The sequence below is a fragment of the Cryptomeria japonica genome, chromosome 2 (genome assembly GCF_030272615.1).
Source record: "Cryptomeria japonica chromosome 2, Sugi_1.0, whole genome shotgun sequence".
Classification (NCBI taxonomy): domain Eukaryota; kingdom Viridiplantae; phylum Streptophyta; class Pinopsida; order Cupressales; family Cupressaceae; genus Cryptomeria; species Cryptomeria japonica.
The window spans coordinates 403,074,347-403,091,678 of record NC_081406.1 but is presented as its reverse complement, the minus strand read 5'-3'; the positions used below and the strand labels follow the sequence as shown (position 1 = coordinate 403,091,678).

At 34.7% G+C, this 17,332-nt stretch overlaps 1 protein-coding gene across 3 annotated transcripts in view; it reads right to left on the bottom strand.

Annotated features, from left to right (window-relative positions):
- The window catches only part of LOC131064451 (protein LAZ1 homolog 2), a 125,571-nt gene extending 110,109 nt beyond the window's left edge, over nucleotides 1–15,462 (bottom strand). For 2 of the 3 annotated variants that reach the window (XM_057998589.2, XM_057998591.2), the window contains exons 1-2: nucleotides 15,232–15,461; nucleotides 14,903–15,084 (exon numbers count right to left, since the gene is read on the bottom strand). In XM_057998589.2, the coding sequence (XP_057854572.2) occupies nucleotides 14,903–15,034 (132 nt within the window). In that variant the 5' untranslated portion in view covers nucleotides 15,035–15,084; nucleotides 15,232–15,461. Of the gene's footprint in view, nucleotides 1–14,902; nucleotides 15,085–15,231 lie in introns of all 3 variants that reach the window. The other variant, XM_057998590.2, reaches the window with a different exon arrangement.
- Between the last annotated feature and the right edge of the window lie 1,870 nt (nucleotides 15,463–17,332).

Here is a 17,332-nt window from a genome sequence, read left to right as displayed (position 1 = left end):
CCCCGGATCCGAGGCGAAAAGTTTTGAATCTTGGGTGCATTTAACAATGACCTTAAGTGTCAAATTTTCATTATTTTAATGAAAAGGTCATTTTTCGATTCAAAAGAAAGTTTAAATTAATAATGTTTTCAAAACATAGCTTTGCCAAAGTTGGCAATAAAAGGTATAAGGCATTTGAGTAGCTCGTTTGGTATGTTGAGTTCATTATTTCCGATATATCTCTATGAGAAAACCTTGTGTGGTTCTAGAAATTCAGACTTGGTCCATCTCAGCCTTCCTTAAGATGTAAACCCTCTTGGAGAAGATTATCTCCAGTGGTGAAAGATCTACCCCGACTAATACCTAGCAGAGTTACTCGGATTTCACATCTGCACTTCAACGGTTTGGGGTGAGTTTTAAATTTATATCATATTTGACCTATCTTTGCTTGGCGTGGATTTAGCTATTCCCTATATGGAATTTGAAAGCAGTTTGCGGCTTTAAATTAAAAATAATAAAGCAGCTTGAATAAGACAAAAATAGGATGAATCCACTTCAATAAATATTTGTTTGGTGTATGGATGTTTTGATAGCTGTGGAAAAAGACAAAGTATCCTTTTGAAGAAATCATGGGTGTTCTTCCTAAATCAATTTTGAAAATAGTGTCAGATTAAAATGATGGGAACTCTTTCATTGGTTGACTTATAGATGTGCTGGCATATCTCACAGCAGCTCAAGGGCCTTTGGTTATTGAAGTTAATCAAATGAATTTGGTGTGAACTTATGCTACTGGGCGTATAGTTGAGGGATATTAATTGCTGGCCGATTATTCCAAAATGGGGCCTGCAGCTGTCATTGTATATATAATAAGACAAGAAATTAAGGGGTTATAACCATATTGAGAAAGGACCAAACAGAACAGATTGGGGAACAAGACAAATTTATTTTTTCTTTAGTGCTAGAAGATTGAAGTTCTTTTTTTAAGGGAAATCGTGCAAGTCTTAGAGGTGGCAAAAGAAGACAAAACTCAGAAAAGAAAAACCAAACTTTGGCGTATCCCCTTTTGGATTATCAAAAGAGTCAAGGGCACAAAAGACAAAGAATAATAAGACAAAAATAAAGATCGCTGTCTTCTGTGAAAACAAGGCCCATGTAAGACAAATAACCTTTAGACGTGGCTTCCTATTTTGTCTTATCACCTTCTGTTGTAGCCTTTCCAAGAGATTTGGAGTCGTGTAAAACTATCTTTGTGTCCTGGTATTGGGAATTAGATTGAGGTTGGTCTTTGGAATTTTGGATGCCACCTCTTATTTACATTTGCTGGGCATGGGGATTCAGGGGTTCAAGTGCAAGGAAAGAGGTCGACTGCAGAAAAGGAAGCTTGGACGTGTGAACTGGAAGTATCCAGACCAGCATAAACTTTGGTCATTGTTTGCTGTTCACAACTGAAGCTTATCACCAGCATATAGAGTTGCTCTATCACCTCAAAGCGGGTAGATTACAGTGATATTATACTCAGGTCAGAATATAGTATTTATATGACATTGAAATCTATTCAGAGCAGCAGAAAAGTGAATAAATAAGTCTGAATTATATCACTGATGATTTCATACCCCTTGGAGGACATTCTGTATTTATGAAAAGAGCTGCAATTCATACTTCATGAGTTCAGACTGCCATGTATTTCTGAGTGCTGGTCAAGTGTGTTAAGGTCAGGAATTAATTCTCTACTATGTTACCCCGAGTTTCCGGGACGAGGGGATGGGAAAAGGGTTTCCGGGACGTTATTTTTTTCCCGCAGCAGGGGAGGGCAGGGGATGGATATATATATATATATATAAATCTGAAATTTATATAACATTGTAACATAGTAAACATTCATCATAGCAACATAATTACATTTATAAATTAGAATCATTTCATTGCAAAAAGACATCGAATAGGTTTTATCTGAATTCGGGGAGGGCAGAGGACGGCTATATATATATATATATAAATCTGAAATTTATATAACATTGTAACATAGTAAACATTCATCATGGCAACATAATTACATTTATAAATTAGAATCATTTCATTGCAAAAAGACATCGAATAGGTTTTATCTGAATTCTATTTCCAGTTTGGAAGAGTATCAAAGTAAGGAAGGTCAAAGACCCATGATCGGGTACATATTCCAAGCAATCCTATATCAAAAACAGCCCCATCAAAGGGCAAGATAATATTGTCAGATCTGAAACAGCTGATTGCATCATTGTTGCAAGTTAATATATACAAATCAGGACACAGTGGCTATATCATCTCAGGTGATAATACTAATCAGACTTTGCAGGATTTGAATGACTGTAAGGAGGCAGCAGTTCGGAGTATATATTAGCAATCATTTCATTGCAAAAAGACATCGAATAGGTTTTATCTGAATTCTATTTCCAGTTTGGAAGAGTATCAAAGGAAGGTCGAAGATCCACAATCGGGTACATACTCCAAGCAATCCTATATCGCTGCAATAAAAAATAGATTTAATAAAAAAAATTGTTTTTTAATGCCTCCTGCCACTGGAAACGGCCGTCCGTCCCAGGGACGGTCAACGGTCTCCAACCAAATCATTGACTGTTTCTGAATATTTTGCTTGGTCGGGGATGGATGGCTTGGAAACGTTTCCGGCCATCCCCCATCCCCGAAGCCATTTCCATTTCCGAAACATGTGCCTTTAGGGTGGAAACACATTTCCGGGTAACACTGATTCTCTATTTTGTATCAGTTATTGCCAATAAATGAAATCCATTCATTTTCAGTTGTTTTGAGGTTATAATTTGTCATTGTTTATTACATGCATTTCTAAGCAAGAAACTCTTCTGAAACACACTTTTATGAAATCAAGGAATATCTTCATTATGAATGTTACTTGAAAACTATACAAGCAGCAACACATCTAAAGACACACAGAATCACTTAACTAGGCAATCATGCACACTGTTTGATATGATATCAGTGCTCAGAAGTGAAATAGAAAGGTGTGAAAAATTGGGTTACAATTTGGGGTAGTTTATTACACCGGTAACTTAACAATAGAGCTGGAAATGCATTTTTGGTCTCTAAATTGAATGTATGCTGCACACATGAAGTTCTGTGAGTGGTACAGTTAAAGTCAGTCTTCTGTAACTATTATAAAGGTCAGAAAATTGATACTTTCCTCTATAGTTTGTGTAATGATTTTATTAAGGGAAAAGCATTTTTATTTCTGTCCCTCTATGCTATTGTTCTTCATGCATTTCTGTATGTTGTTATGAAAAGAAACTGCAATAAAATCTGTCAAACAAATAACCATACCTTGGTAAAAATCTGAAATCTATGTGCTCAGTATACAAACAAATTGTGAGTGAAATTGCATGGTAACTAGTTGGGAGAAAAGAAAAACTTTTGAGGGCAGATTTGAGGAGGGATTTTACGCCAACAATTGAAAGATAAAATTATTAACTCAGAAGCACAAGCAATTGACTTTAGTAAAAGACACATCTTGAAGACTAGAGGCTTTCAGAACCAGTTTGCAGGATTTGTGAAAAATAATCAAGGAAAATCTCTTTAAGGAAATAGAGGAATCACCTAAAGGCTAAAGCCAACAAAATCCTTAAATAGTCTAACACAACTACTTTTGTCCATGCTATCCCAAAACTAATAGCTTCAAACCAATTAAACTATGGAGCACAGTATAGAGGGTCATCTCCAAACTCATAGTGACTTGTATCAAACACATGCTCTCAAAAATCATATGCCCAGCCAATCTGATCTTGTTAAAAATAGAGAAATTTTCAAAAACATTGTCATTGTACAAGGTATCCTTAACCACAACTCAACAAATAGTGGGCATTCTCAGAAAGTTGAACATATTCAAAGTGGTTCAAAGATACAAGTTTATTTTTCATCCTAAAAATACTGGAGCACTTTGGTATTTATCAAGATTCTCAACATAGGATAACCAGTTGCCTCGGCATCTCTTTTTCTTCTCAATCATGAGCCCTTTGGGTCCATTTTTTTCAAACAGACCAGATGTCTCAAGTTTAAAGGTCCTACCACTCAAAGCATTCATTATTATGACTTAAGAATTCAATCCACTAGTTGTAATGTCCCAATTTTCAGGGTTCTCTTGCATTGCAATTGACTTTGACTTTCTTGGTGGGTATTTGTTGGATCAAATGAGTTATTTGATGTTGTCTGTGAGCTCAGCTGGTCTGGAGGACTCGTATGCATTTTTTGGAAGTGATTTCTGACTTCTGGTGTGATCTCCAAGAATCTTGGAGAAACCATCCTTTTCTAGTAAGTTGCCCAGTTGGCTCCATTTGTCATTATTCTTCATTGGGATCACGCCAGCATGATCAGTTATCAATTTCAATGTATTCTAGCGATTTTCGCAAAATTGGTGCATTAATGACTTAATTTAATTATTTTTAATGAGGATGCTTATAGACTATAAAAAAATATTTTACCAACACCTTAGTGGTATATCTCATCAGAACCAGGGCAAAAAAATTTAAATCTTGGGTGCATCAAACAAGGACCTTGCTTTTCAATTTTTTATCATTTTAACTAATTTACCCCGAGTTTCTGGGACGCGGGGATGGGGGGACGTATTTTTAAGTCCTCGGTTTTTTGAGCCACTTTTGGCGATGGCCAAGGGACAGCAAAGGTGATGGCTACATAAAAAATAAGGAAAAATTTATATATATGGGGAAATATTAAATATTCATATGAAAATAAGTATAAAAATGCATATATGCATTACAGAACCTTAACACATAACATTTGTGTTAATTTGAGAGTTCACATGAGAGTCAAAATCAAAAAAATTAGCATAATTCAAACCTTAAATTGAATTGCTTTCAAAATTCATAATCCTAAAGGAAGTGTGTTGAATTTGAATGAGATTGGTGGGGAACCTTCATCGCTGCTGTTGTTATATAAGAGAGTCTAATTGCATATTTTGCAAAAGGTCAGTTGAAGGGCCATAGAACACCCTCGTAAGGGTCCCCCAATCACCATGTTAGCCTAAGGGGACCAAAGTCATAGGCTGACCTCTAGAAATAGAGGAAGCCTAAAAAGGGGACATTACAGAAAGAGCTACCTCACCAGCCTATTACTTAGAACCCAAAGAATCTAAGAGCTCACTCATGGTGCAACAATTCCCCAAGAACCCCATAAATGTGTCAACAGGAAAAAAAATCAAAGCATTGCTTAAGGAACCAAGTCAATCAATAAACATTTGCCTAACTAAATCTATTTAGACATTTATCAAACATGTACTCATAATTCAACCATTCCCATGAGAACTCAATAATAATTGTACAATCAGCCATTACATTGACCAATCCTCAAGGAAGCATCACATTAAAACTTGATGACATCTATATAGAAACCACTAGCCTAAGCGTAAGATACCACCCCTGTTTGCTATCACAATTTTTTGTGCACTTCTATAGTTCAAGGGAATAACAATGTTTCTCAGATAGTTTACATTTGCTGATCTCTGTAATTGCTGTTTTGCTGACTCAGAGATATTGTTTGCTGAGTATACAATGGAGCACCATAGCATTTTGCGTTCGGACTCACATTCAAATACAAGCTAAACACATGTATTGTCAACAAAATTCTCTATGCAATAATCTGCTATAAACTGGAATAAATTGCAGAAATGTGAGTGATTTAAGATGACTTAATACCATTGACAGAGAAATAGTTTTAATCTTGACAACTCCAGGATATTAACGCAGATTACATAAATTTCTGAGTTTTATATTGCAGCAATTTATACAATACATAGAAATAGTTATAAGCATGAATCTGACCTCTGAAACAATTCCCAATCACCTGTATTGCATAGTATTAATGGGCACCAATGCCTAGAAATGAACAGTGAGCATCCCAAGGATGACATAGAAGTGGTTGCTGCATATAAACTTTCATGTCTGGGTGAAGGACAGATCACCAGAGGTTCTCCACACCAATATGGGGCCAATTCACACCATCCCAATATTCATACATCCAGCATAGGGCCCAGTTCGACCCACAAAAACCAACAGACCAAGCAAGAATAGAAATTCCTGCCATGAAAGCAATTATGATAGTGGATAAAACACTTGTCAGGTCTGAACTTATACAGCAGTTAAAGATGTCTTTGCTAGCCACAAATAACACTTCGCACCTTGCAAACTGCAGAGATAAATGACTCAATAAATAGGCAAAAGTTATCAAATGCCCACACAACAGGTTACCATATTCACATTAAAATTCCACACTTGTCTCCCAAACTTAATTGACTCAGGAATCAATCCTTCAGCAGCCAGAATGAAACTCACTTCCAGCACCAAGGAGTTACCACAAACCCACCATAATCGTCATTCATTCATATCATGTCCCTCACTATAGAAGGATGAACTCAACTACATCATATCAGCAGATATTCCATGTTAACTACTCTATAAAGAAGTTTCTGCTCAGAATGCAATAAAGATTTTCCCTTGAACTGTCCAGATCTTCCTGGTGATTCCCAAAATTTGTCTATTTTAAGACCTCGCAAATTTCAAAACTTCCTTTCAATCCAAAGCAAACCTGTAAATCTCTTTTAGCAAAATTGTGAATCCTACCTGAATCCACCTCTAAATCTGCACCAAATGAACAATAGTTTTCACCCCCGCTCAAATCCCTCAGCACTCTGACAATCCTTGAATGGAACCACTCTGATGAAGACAGAGTTTTTAACCTCGACTCTAAGAAACTGTTGGGGTTTTTGTCCCACTAGTAAGAGTTTTGGCCACAAGCACAAACCTCCAAATCTCCCCAAAGAAATAAACAAGCTTCTGAATCTTCCATATCTATCAAATAAGATGCTCAACCTTCTTTTTATAACCATCATAAGAACTTTCCAAAAAGATATAATATAAAATCACTTTATAAATTAAATAAGTCTCATATTCCCAAAAAGTGATTACGTTCTTAGCACTAAAAGTCACTTTATCAACGTCTTACACTCAAAACATTCAATTCTCATTCCAATGAGCTATTATACTAAGGTGCCCATTAAATTATTTTAATAAAATTAGCAACCTTAGTAAAAATAATTAAATAGTAGCTCATTAATACACGAGTCATGGAAACTATCGAAAAGTATCGGAATTGAAAACTAGTTACACAGATGATACCGATGATGAATAATGAGAATCGGACCCAACCAAATGACTTACTATAAATAGACACTCTCAAAGAATCTTGGAGAACACACCAAAAGCTGGAAATAACTTTAAAAAGTAACATATGAGTCCCCAGAACCATTAGAGCTCACCTGTAACATCAAATAACCCCTCTGATAAGGCTGGCACACACTGAGAAGGTCGGAGCCAACTATAATGCAAGAAAACCCAAAAATGAGGATATTACACAAAATACATTTGTGTATTAACCTCTTTCCACAGGTTTACATTAAACTCTTTTCATCTTGCACGTCACTTATTACAATTCCTTCAATTCCTCCTGAATGCATGGATGCAATGACCTTCATCTAAATAGCACACTAATAATCATAAGCCCATTTTGATCTCCCTTTCCTATAATGTCCTCCGCTCAAATCTTCCTTATGGAACAACCTTTTGATCATGTGGTGGAAGTTGATCCTAACACACTTGGCCGCTATAATTGCTTATCATCAACTTATGCTTTGATTTGTTTGCAGGTCACTAATTGTATTCATCCTCAAGTTGCCATCCCAAGTTGTTTCACCACATCATTCACATGCAAAGAAATCAATTGCTTGGGAAGTTATTTCTCTTTTTGTTCTTTGCGAAGATATTTCTTCTTCGAGCAAATTATCCTTGCTTGGGTTTTGCGGAAGCATTTTCTGTTGTCACCCACACTATACACCTTGATCACTTTCCCTCATGCTAAGTTGTGCTCATCCCGAGCTTCAACCTCCTTACAAATAACAAATACAAGTATATACACTAATTGAAGTGAGTGCCATCCAATTCTATCAAACTCTATACAGCCATTATTCCAATACAATCCATATTATCTTGGCCTCCTTTTAGCTAAATTTGGCATTCAACCATTTCAAATTTCAGCTATATTTTGGATACTGATGTTGCTTCATAAACTAAAATGTATCTCAGATATAAAAAGTGGGTGTAACAGATATCTATTCAACGCTCTCCAATCATGCATGGAAGTTATACAAAGGGTCAAAATCACACACATGGTATACCCCATGTATGTCCTTAAACAAGCATTGGTCTTGATATTAACCATCTTTCCTCAAATACCTCCCCTATCAATGCTCCTTCCATATCGAAAAAAAGATAGCCATAAAAGCATCAAGAATGAGATCTTTAAAGCTTACATAAAATTAACATGGATGAGACGCACCAAGATGTCACTTTATTAAAAAAATTGTGGCATGTCTAATCAAAGGATTCTCAATATTACTCTATTTTAATTACAACCTCTTATCCTCGAGACTCCCTTTAACATCAACACTCTTTTGCTAGTGTATCGATGTGAAAGTTTGAAATAAGAATATTTCCATGTTTGCTCGCACATGATATATACCATTTTACCAAATTGTCCCCCAATGACAAAACCAATAGACTCATTGTCAATAAAAATGCAATACTGCTTTGAATGTTATCTTTGAATTTAAGATGAATGTATTATTTCTCACAAACACATCTAGCTCTTGTTTGTTTAAGATTCTCCTTTGGTTTGAGCTTCTTCTTGGACCAATTTCAATTGCGCTCCCTATTAAAAATAGAGAAGAACATAACAACCTATTTGAATAATTTATTCTTCAGCAAGTAACAATTTTATAGCTGAAGAAGAATAACAAAATTCCTATAAAATAGCTATATATTTTGACACCAAACTAAATATGATTGACAACTAACTAGAGACTCTTGACAGCTAACTGGAACAGATCTACATTTATTATTTGATTCTTATTTATACTCTAATGACAACTAAAGTTCTGTCAAACTATTGGAACATTATATTTCAACACCCCCTCTTATTGCTACAACATTATATTGACCTAAAACATAAAATAATAGGAAATATATTATGCATAAACTTTTATTTTAAGACAGTTTTTAGATCAATAAGACATCTTCAAGCTACTCTCCAACTGCATCAAGCCACTTCCCAACTACAAATATAGTCACCTATCTATCATCCAAGTTCCCAACATCATTGGACACCATTTGCACATGAAGTGTGTAACATCCTATTAATTTAAATTATTAAATAAAAAATGAATAATCAATTTTGGCTTGATTGATAATTGTTAAGAGTAAGAAATTTAAATAAATGATTATTCTTTTTAGACAAGAGATGATATTGCAATTCTAATTATAGTATTGTCATGATTAAGCTGCTAATGGTTTCTTGAGTGTGATAGGAAAAGAAAAGATTTATTGCAGGTTAAAAACATAGATGAGAGTATGATTGGGGTAGGAAATGCTTAGTGATCAAGTAAAATGCAAACAGGAAGACACACTCAGATGCATCCAATGGGTTATGTAGCATCGCAATGCATTCATGTGTCTTATCAAGTAAATGAATAGTGAATGAATTCTTAATTACTTAGAAATAATGATAAAAGAATGAATACCTTGTTTGCGATCACTGAATTCATGCTTGGCTTTTCTGCTTTCATGATAGGTATATAATCCTCATATGCTTTTGGATATAACATCTTAATACTGTTTGGAAAAAATATAAATTTAAATCTGTTATGAACACTATATAGGCATCCATAATGCTATTATCCACACCTAATACATATGCATGTGGACGAAAGATAGACATAATTGCCCAAATGTATTTGTATCAAGCATGGAAATAACAGTATGGACACATGTATAATGTGTAGACCATACAATAATTCTGTTCATGAATGACTGTTTTATACTTATTTGAAATATATCATCTCAACATACCACATACATATGTATGTATATGTATAGTGAATATACATATACACACATATGTATGAATGAAATTCTGTATGAGTGTATACGATTATAAAAATAAAGATAGAACATGATAATCGGCCTTTGATAATAATATTATGAATAACTCTTGCCACAAGCAAAGAAGTTGTCATAACTAAGCCGATAAAGAATACTTGGAAATCATTTTCTAATTGTTATTGAATCTGTCAAGAAATAATAGCATCTTTTTGATCATCGATATCATTGGTAATTGAACAAAACTGAAAAAGAAATCTGACTATTTCCAAGAATGTGATGGAAAGAACAGAACAGCTCGATGCATGCTCTCTTGAATAAACTTTTGAATCGACTTGGTAATGCCCAAGCAAGGGCCATGAAAAACAAAAAATGAATGTTACTCTATCATTATTAAGAGAGAAGGAACCGCTATCATGGCAGACAAGAAGGAAGAAAGACTAGATCGTATTCTCTGTCAATTTTACTCTCTTTTAATTACCAAAACCCAAGAAGGTTTGAATGCTGAAAAGGTGGGCGCATTGAAGAGCATTGTATCTAGCATTAACTTGGACAAGGAAGAGATTGATAGCTGGAATGCATGTTGAAGGGTGAAACAGGAGTGGTTATAGTGCTGCATTCTTCTTCCAAACAACAAAACAAAAGTAGGTTTATATGCTTGATTTATATCATTATTGTTCATATGAGAATCAGAATACGATAGGATAGAAGTATATATATATACATACTTCTTGAATTAAGTTTAATCATATTCTTATTCTACTTTTAAAAGAACGTATACACACAATCTGAAATTTAGTATGAAAAAATAATAGGCATATTCTGTGCTATACCTTCTTATTTATAATCTGTATAAAACATTGTATGATTCTGATTTATATGCTACAATAAGACTTTTTTTCCTATCTGTGTTACATAAACAGCCATACAAGTGTATTTATGAAGATTGCATATGCATTATAATGAATCTGAAAATTATTCTCATGACAGAACAATACATTAGTAACAATCTTCATTTAGAACAATATGCGGATGCATGTACATTAAATTCTGCATTTGAACAGCCATATAAGTGATATCTTCATATGCATATCATTATGATCGAATGTGTTTGAGTAGCCTTGTTTCCGGGATAGGGTGCCAAATGTGGGATGGATGATCCTCTTTACAGGAAAATCACATTTAAAGTGCTTTGGCCAAAGCCATGACATTGAAATAGATGTATTTAATGGCTAGCAAGTTATTATTGTATCCCTGCCACATCCTGAATGCATTCATAGTAGTATGCATGACATATCAGGTTGCACCGAGTGTTCCTCCCAGCTTTGTATTTTCTAGGTTGCTAGGCTTTCTGAGCAGGGTCGGTGATTCTTCGAGTAGGAAGTACTCTGGGGAAGCAAGTTGCTTCGTGGTTAGGCGGTAAAGCGCCTCAACTATGCTCTCATCTCTCATCCCATCAACATAACAGAGATGTATGGAGACACTCCTATTGTTTGTCAGTTATTTCATGTTGAGCTACAATGCTAATAAGTGTTGTCCTGAATGAAGCACATATGGAAAAGTTAATTGTACTGAACTATCTTATCTAGATAGATGTAATATTTTATCTTCATAATGGAAATAGCATAATTATTTATCTTCATAGTGGATATGATGATCTTCATTGTGGAAATGATAAAATAAGTTATCTTCATAGTGGATATGATGATAAATATTTTCTTTTGATAACGATATCAACTTTTCATATTGATGTTAATGATGAATATGATGATACATATTTCCTTTTGATAACGATATCAACCTTTCATATTGATGTTAAATGGTGAATATGACGAAACATATCTCTTAGATAATGACATCAACCTTTCATAGTGGCTATGAAACTTGAATTATCTTCTATATGGAAATACAAATTATTTGTAATCATCTATATGGTAATTTCTTTTCAATTAAGAAAATTAAATTTTCCAAACAAGGTATTTAGAATAATAATGGTAATTTATGAAAGACATTACAAAGGATCTCACCACCCTCATAAAGGTAATATGTTGAGCTTCTAAATTTTGGATCTCCCTTTAACTATTCGACAGCAATCCTCACATGTACGTCTTGTAGTCCCAATGGGGTATAGTTTCTCCGATCCACAAGCACCTCAGACTATTGAGGATATCTAATTATTCTCTATTGTATCCTTCCTTGTCTTCAAAAGTGTTGGCTTCAAAATAGAACAAGTTCTTCATCTTCAATGAAATCATCATCACCATCTGGTGGTTCTTCAACAATGGCTAACATTATCTTACAGCTGCACAAAACCTTAGACTAGATGCCTTCCCTTTGAAAATCTCCTCACACAAAAAACCACACGCAATATTCAAACTATTACATATATTCAAAACATTAGGAAAGACTCATAAGCAATACTCAAATGGATGATAGCAGCACCAAACTTCACCTCAGCAGCTCAGCAACAGATTCCTCTCTCAACCAGCAGTTAATCTGGTGTTTTTCAACAGAAGATGTAGAAAAAAACGGCTCTGATCACAACTCACTCAACATATACCTCACAAAGGTAGGAGCATTCTCTTTCCAAAGATCATTTAACCAATTAACCAACCTAAGCTCTAATACCATATTAAAAATAGAGAGGAACATAACAACCTGTTTGAAATTAATTTATTCTTCAGCTATGATTGACAACTAAATAGAGACTCTTGACAGCTAATTGGAAGAGATCTACATTTATTATATGATTCCTATTCGAACTCTAATGACAACTAAAAGTTCTATCAAACTGTTGGAGCATTATATTCCAACATTCCCATCAACTTCACAAGCAGTCAAAACATTATACTTCCAGACACCAGCATATTTGCATTCTCTACTACAGTGGACCAACATTAGAGGAGCAATTCGTATTTTGGTGTCTGATATATTACGGGAATGGTGGCAGGTTTTATTTCCTCTTAGAGAAAATCAGGGTTCATTATTTAAAGATGTGGCTCCATTCATCAAAGAGAGTATCCAACTTAAGAGACATCGGGGCAATTCTTTGTTTCAACATTTACTTTCGGATTTATTTTTTCAACCTCAATGTCAAAGAGCTAAATGGGGCATTGCTTCTCCTAGCAATCTTAGATTATTAAGAATAGGATTTGAACAAAACCATAATATCTCGATTCCGAGTGTCATTTGTATATATACTTGTCAGTCAAAATGGTTACTAGTGGAAAAAAATTTAATTTTCAAATTTCCAAGTTGTACTCAGCTAAGCGGTGCAACTTGTTATCTGTAAGGGACTGCCCTGTTTGTGCTTTGGAGGAATTATTTTCAGTTTAATATGACGCTGTTGTTAAGTTGAACCTGGTGCGTTTGGTGTTATGACAGTTTGCATGCATAATTTTCATTCCAAAACTTATGGATACTTATATCAATGAGTTCATACAATTAAATTCTAAGGTAATTGCAACCCAAACCAGTATAATTTATTTATGTTCAATCTCCAAAATATTACTTTCCAATCACAAGGTTTGTTCACAATCTTTTTAAAACTACTACTCCAATAAAAGAAATCGACATTCCAATCACAAATATTAACTCAGAAAACCTGCAATATTAGCTGAGCCTTATTCTGCTGATGTGCCCACCACCCTCCCTTTTCCACACATCCCAGCTTGAGTGGTCGTTCTGCTTGCTGTTCATTCACTGGGAGCTATTCAACCCACATTCCCTGCCGTACTCCAGTAGAAACCAGCTGCAAACTTTAGTGAACCCGTCCAAAGAACCACGCAGCTGCAGTTTGGACTGAGGCGGCCAAAATGCTGATACTCTCTGTGTGTTCATTAAGAGACCCGACCTCCAAACTGAGTGTTGGCGTGGCTAAGACTCCTCCTGAATTTCACACAATCTGCATTAACAATCTTCAGCAATGAAAACTAAGGTGGCAGCCTGCCTTATGTACTGCGATTTTCCCCTAACTGTGCATTCACAGTCTTAACTGTAAATATCCACTTCCATCGATCCTCACCATTGCTAATTTGTTAAACATCAATCCTCACCATTGCTAATTTGTTTTAATCTCTCAGACCTGGTCTTTCACAAGCGTGGAAAATGTTGCAAAAGAGGGTGTACGTCCTCAAATGCCTAAAAAAACAGATTATCTCCAGCTCAAGCAGCATTTAAAGCTCCCATTTGTAACTCCGTTTTGGCACCATTACGGAAGCACCATAAATGTGGGATAAAAGAATGTTATAATAAAATATTAATATCCCCTTATGTCTCCATAATATGGAAAATATTTTTAGCCACCGAGCCACAGCTGACTTGTATCTAGAAACCTATCAAATCACCTCCGATTGGTCCGAAACTGGAATTGCCTAGGCCAAATTCTTCACACAAAATGCGCTAACGACAGATCACCTCAAATCAAGCTAAAAGGGGGACATTACATTATCAATATAGTTCAATTCAAGCATACTGTGAGTTGAGTGCAAGCAAGTCAGGTTAATTAATTTAGCATCCATACAGTCAGTTATCAAATGCTAAAAAGCGTTTCAATTAAAATTGTTAGAGCCAACGACTCGTCACCCCTTTTGAGGAATTTTTATACTGTATAAATTATATAGAAGGGCGCATGTCCATGTAGTTGACCATAAATTTAACTTCTGGTTTGAAAACTAACCCTGTTAATTTTCTATTAACCTGTCACCTCCTAGTGGGCAAACCTACTTTCTACTATCTGGTTGTGAGGACAAACAAAAGATCAAACGATATGATATTTATCAATGTGAAAATATGATTTCTACATTCCTACGAGCAGATGTAATAGCATAAGATGTGGAAATACTTAAGTGGAAAGCTGTTTAAAATTGCCCTCAGATGAAAAAATAGAAACAGAATCGATAGAATCAAAAACGAACCGCAGGATTATTGTAGGCTCTTAGGTGTTGAAGAATTAAGAGGAATGAGAGTGTCAGAGCGACTGCAACAGAAATTCCACCAACTATGAGAGCCCATTTATAAAGATAAAATACTGACTCCATCTTAATCATCTGTTTTCAGAAGAGTTCAAATCATAACTGAATACGAATCAAACAGCAGCCTGCAACAAAATACAAACGAGCTAAGCAATGTAGAAAATCAGCTACTTTCTTATCTTAACACAATACAGCTCCCATCTTTAGATGAAGATAAAGTCCACTGGACATTAATAAACAAATCACAAAAACGTATGTGAAGGATAACGTACACGAAATTATTTATATGCAAACCACGACTGTCAAGCTTTAAGTTTGCACAAATCTTCCACTGAACGTTGCAAAAAACAGATGAAAATTATGAGAAGATAATCAGAAATTAATAATAATAATGATAAAAACGAGTTCGCCATTGCAACTGGTGATGGAGCCGAAATGAGGATTGTAAGTTGATAACGTTGGTGATTGCATGAGATGCCACCACTGCGACTCCTCTCAATCGTGGCACGCTCGTCTTACACCGCTTTGCAGTATAGTTTTAATTTAATTATTTTGGCGTTTTTCTTGTCAATATTATTATTTTATTTTTTCTAAATGTTGACAATTTTGTGGGTTTTATAATTTTTACTTAATAGTTAAGTTTTGTCGTAAATTTAGGTTTGTCGTAAATGAATTTTAAGGTAAGTTTCGTGGTAATATGATTTCTTGATCATTTATTATTAATTGTATGTGAGTGATCAATTAAGTAAAGAGATTTGATAAAGATAAAATTTATATTGGAAAATAGGTGTTTCCAAAGGATATTTCTCATTATATTTTATATAGATTAAATTAAAATTTAAGGTATATATCGACGTGATATAGAAAACATAAAATAAATGCAAATGCAATATATTTCTATATAATATATTTTTCTTGAATTGAGTTATGTTATAGTATTATATTATTATGTAGAGATATAAAAAATATATCCATTTAGATCATTTTTAATAAATGTATGTGTTGCAAGATCAAGCATATACTAAAATGTAAGATATATATTAGACTTTATTTAATGATAGTATAAAACATTATTTAATGGTCAGTATTATGGTTACAGATAGGGTTAGGGTTAAGGTTAGTATTATGGTTAGCGTTAAGGTTTACATCAATGTTAGGGCTATGGTTAGGGTTCACATCAAGGTTAGGGTTTGGTTTAGGTTTAGAATTATGGTTAGGGTTAGGATTCAGGATTACTGCTAGGATAATGGTTAGCGTTAGGATTTAGGATTACTATTTAAGGTTAGGGTTAGGATTTACATCATGGTCAGGGTAAAGGCTTAGGCTAGGGTTAGTATCTACATCATGATTAGGGTTAGTTTACCTCATGGTGAGGGTTGGGATTATGGTTAAGGTTAGGTTTTAAGTTTACGGTTGGGGATTATTGTGAGGGTTTAGGTCTATGATTAGGGTTATGGTCAGGATTACGATTATGGTTATGGTTTTATGTCATAGTTGGGATGAGGGTTAAGGTTATGGTTAAGATTTTGATTAGGGTTAGGGTTATGGGTTATGGTTAGGGTTATGGTTTATATCATGGTTGGGCTGAGGGTTATGGTTAGGGTCAAAGTTAGGATTATGGATGCAATTAGGGTTTACATCATGGGTAGGGTTTGGGTTAGGGTAAGTGTCAAGGTTAGGGTTAAAGTTTAGGGTCAAGGTCAACATCATAGTTAGGTTTGGTTTTAGGTTTAGGGTATGGTTAAGGATTGAATTTACATCATCTTTATCATTAGGGTTAGGATTATGATTAGGGTTAGGGCTTAATATTAAGGTTAGGGTTAGGATTATGATTATGGTCAAGGTTGAGGGTTAAGGATAGGGATAGGTTTTCAATTAGGGATAAGGATTATTGTTAGTGTTTGGGTTTAGAGTCATGGTTAAGATTAGGTTTAGGGTTAGAATTATGATTAGTGTTAGGGTTTAGAGTTATAATTAGGATAATGGTTAGGGTTATGGTTTACACATGGTTGGGGTTAGGGTTAGAGTTCAGATTATGATTAGGCTTAGGGTTATATCATGGTTAGGGTTAGGTTTTACATTAGGGTTATGGTTAATATTTGCATTGTGATTAGGGTTATCGTGAGGGTTAGGGCATAGGATTAGGGTTATTATTAGGATTATGGTTAGGTTTAGGGTTATAGTTAGGGTTATGGTTACAGTTAGGGATGTATCATAGTTAGGGACAATGCTTCCAAGTTAGGTTTAAGTTTTGGGGTAGGGTTATGATTACGATTATGATTATGGGTATGGGTATATAATAGTTAGGGATAGTGTTAAAATTAGGCTTAGCCTTTGGGGTAGGGTTAGGGTTAGACTATAAGATTATAATTA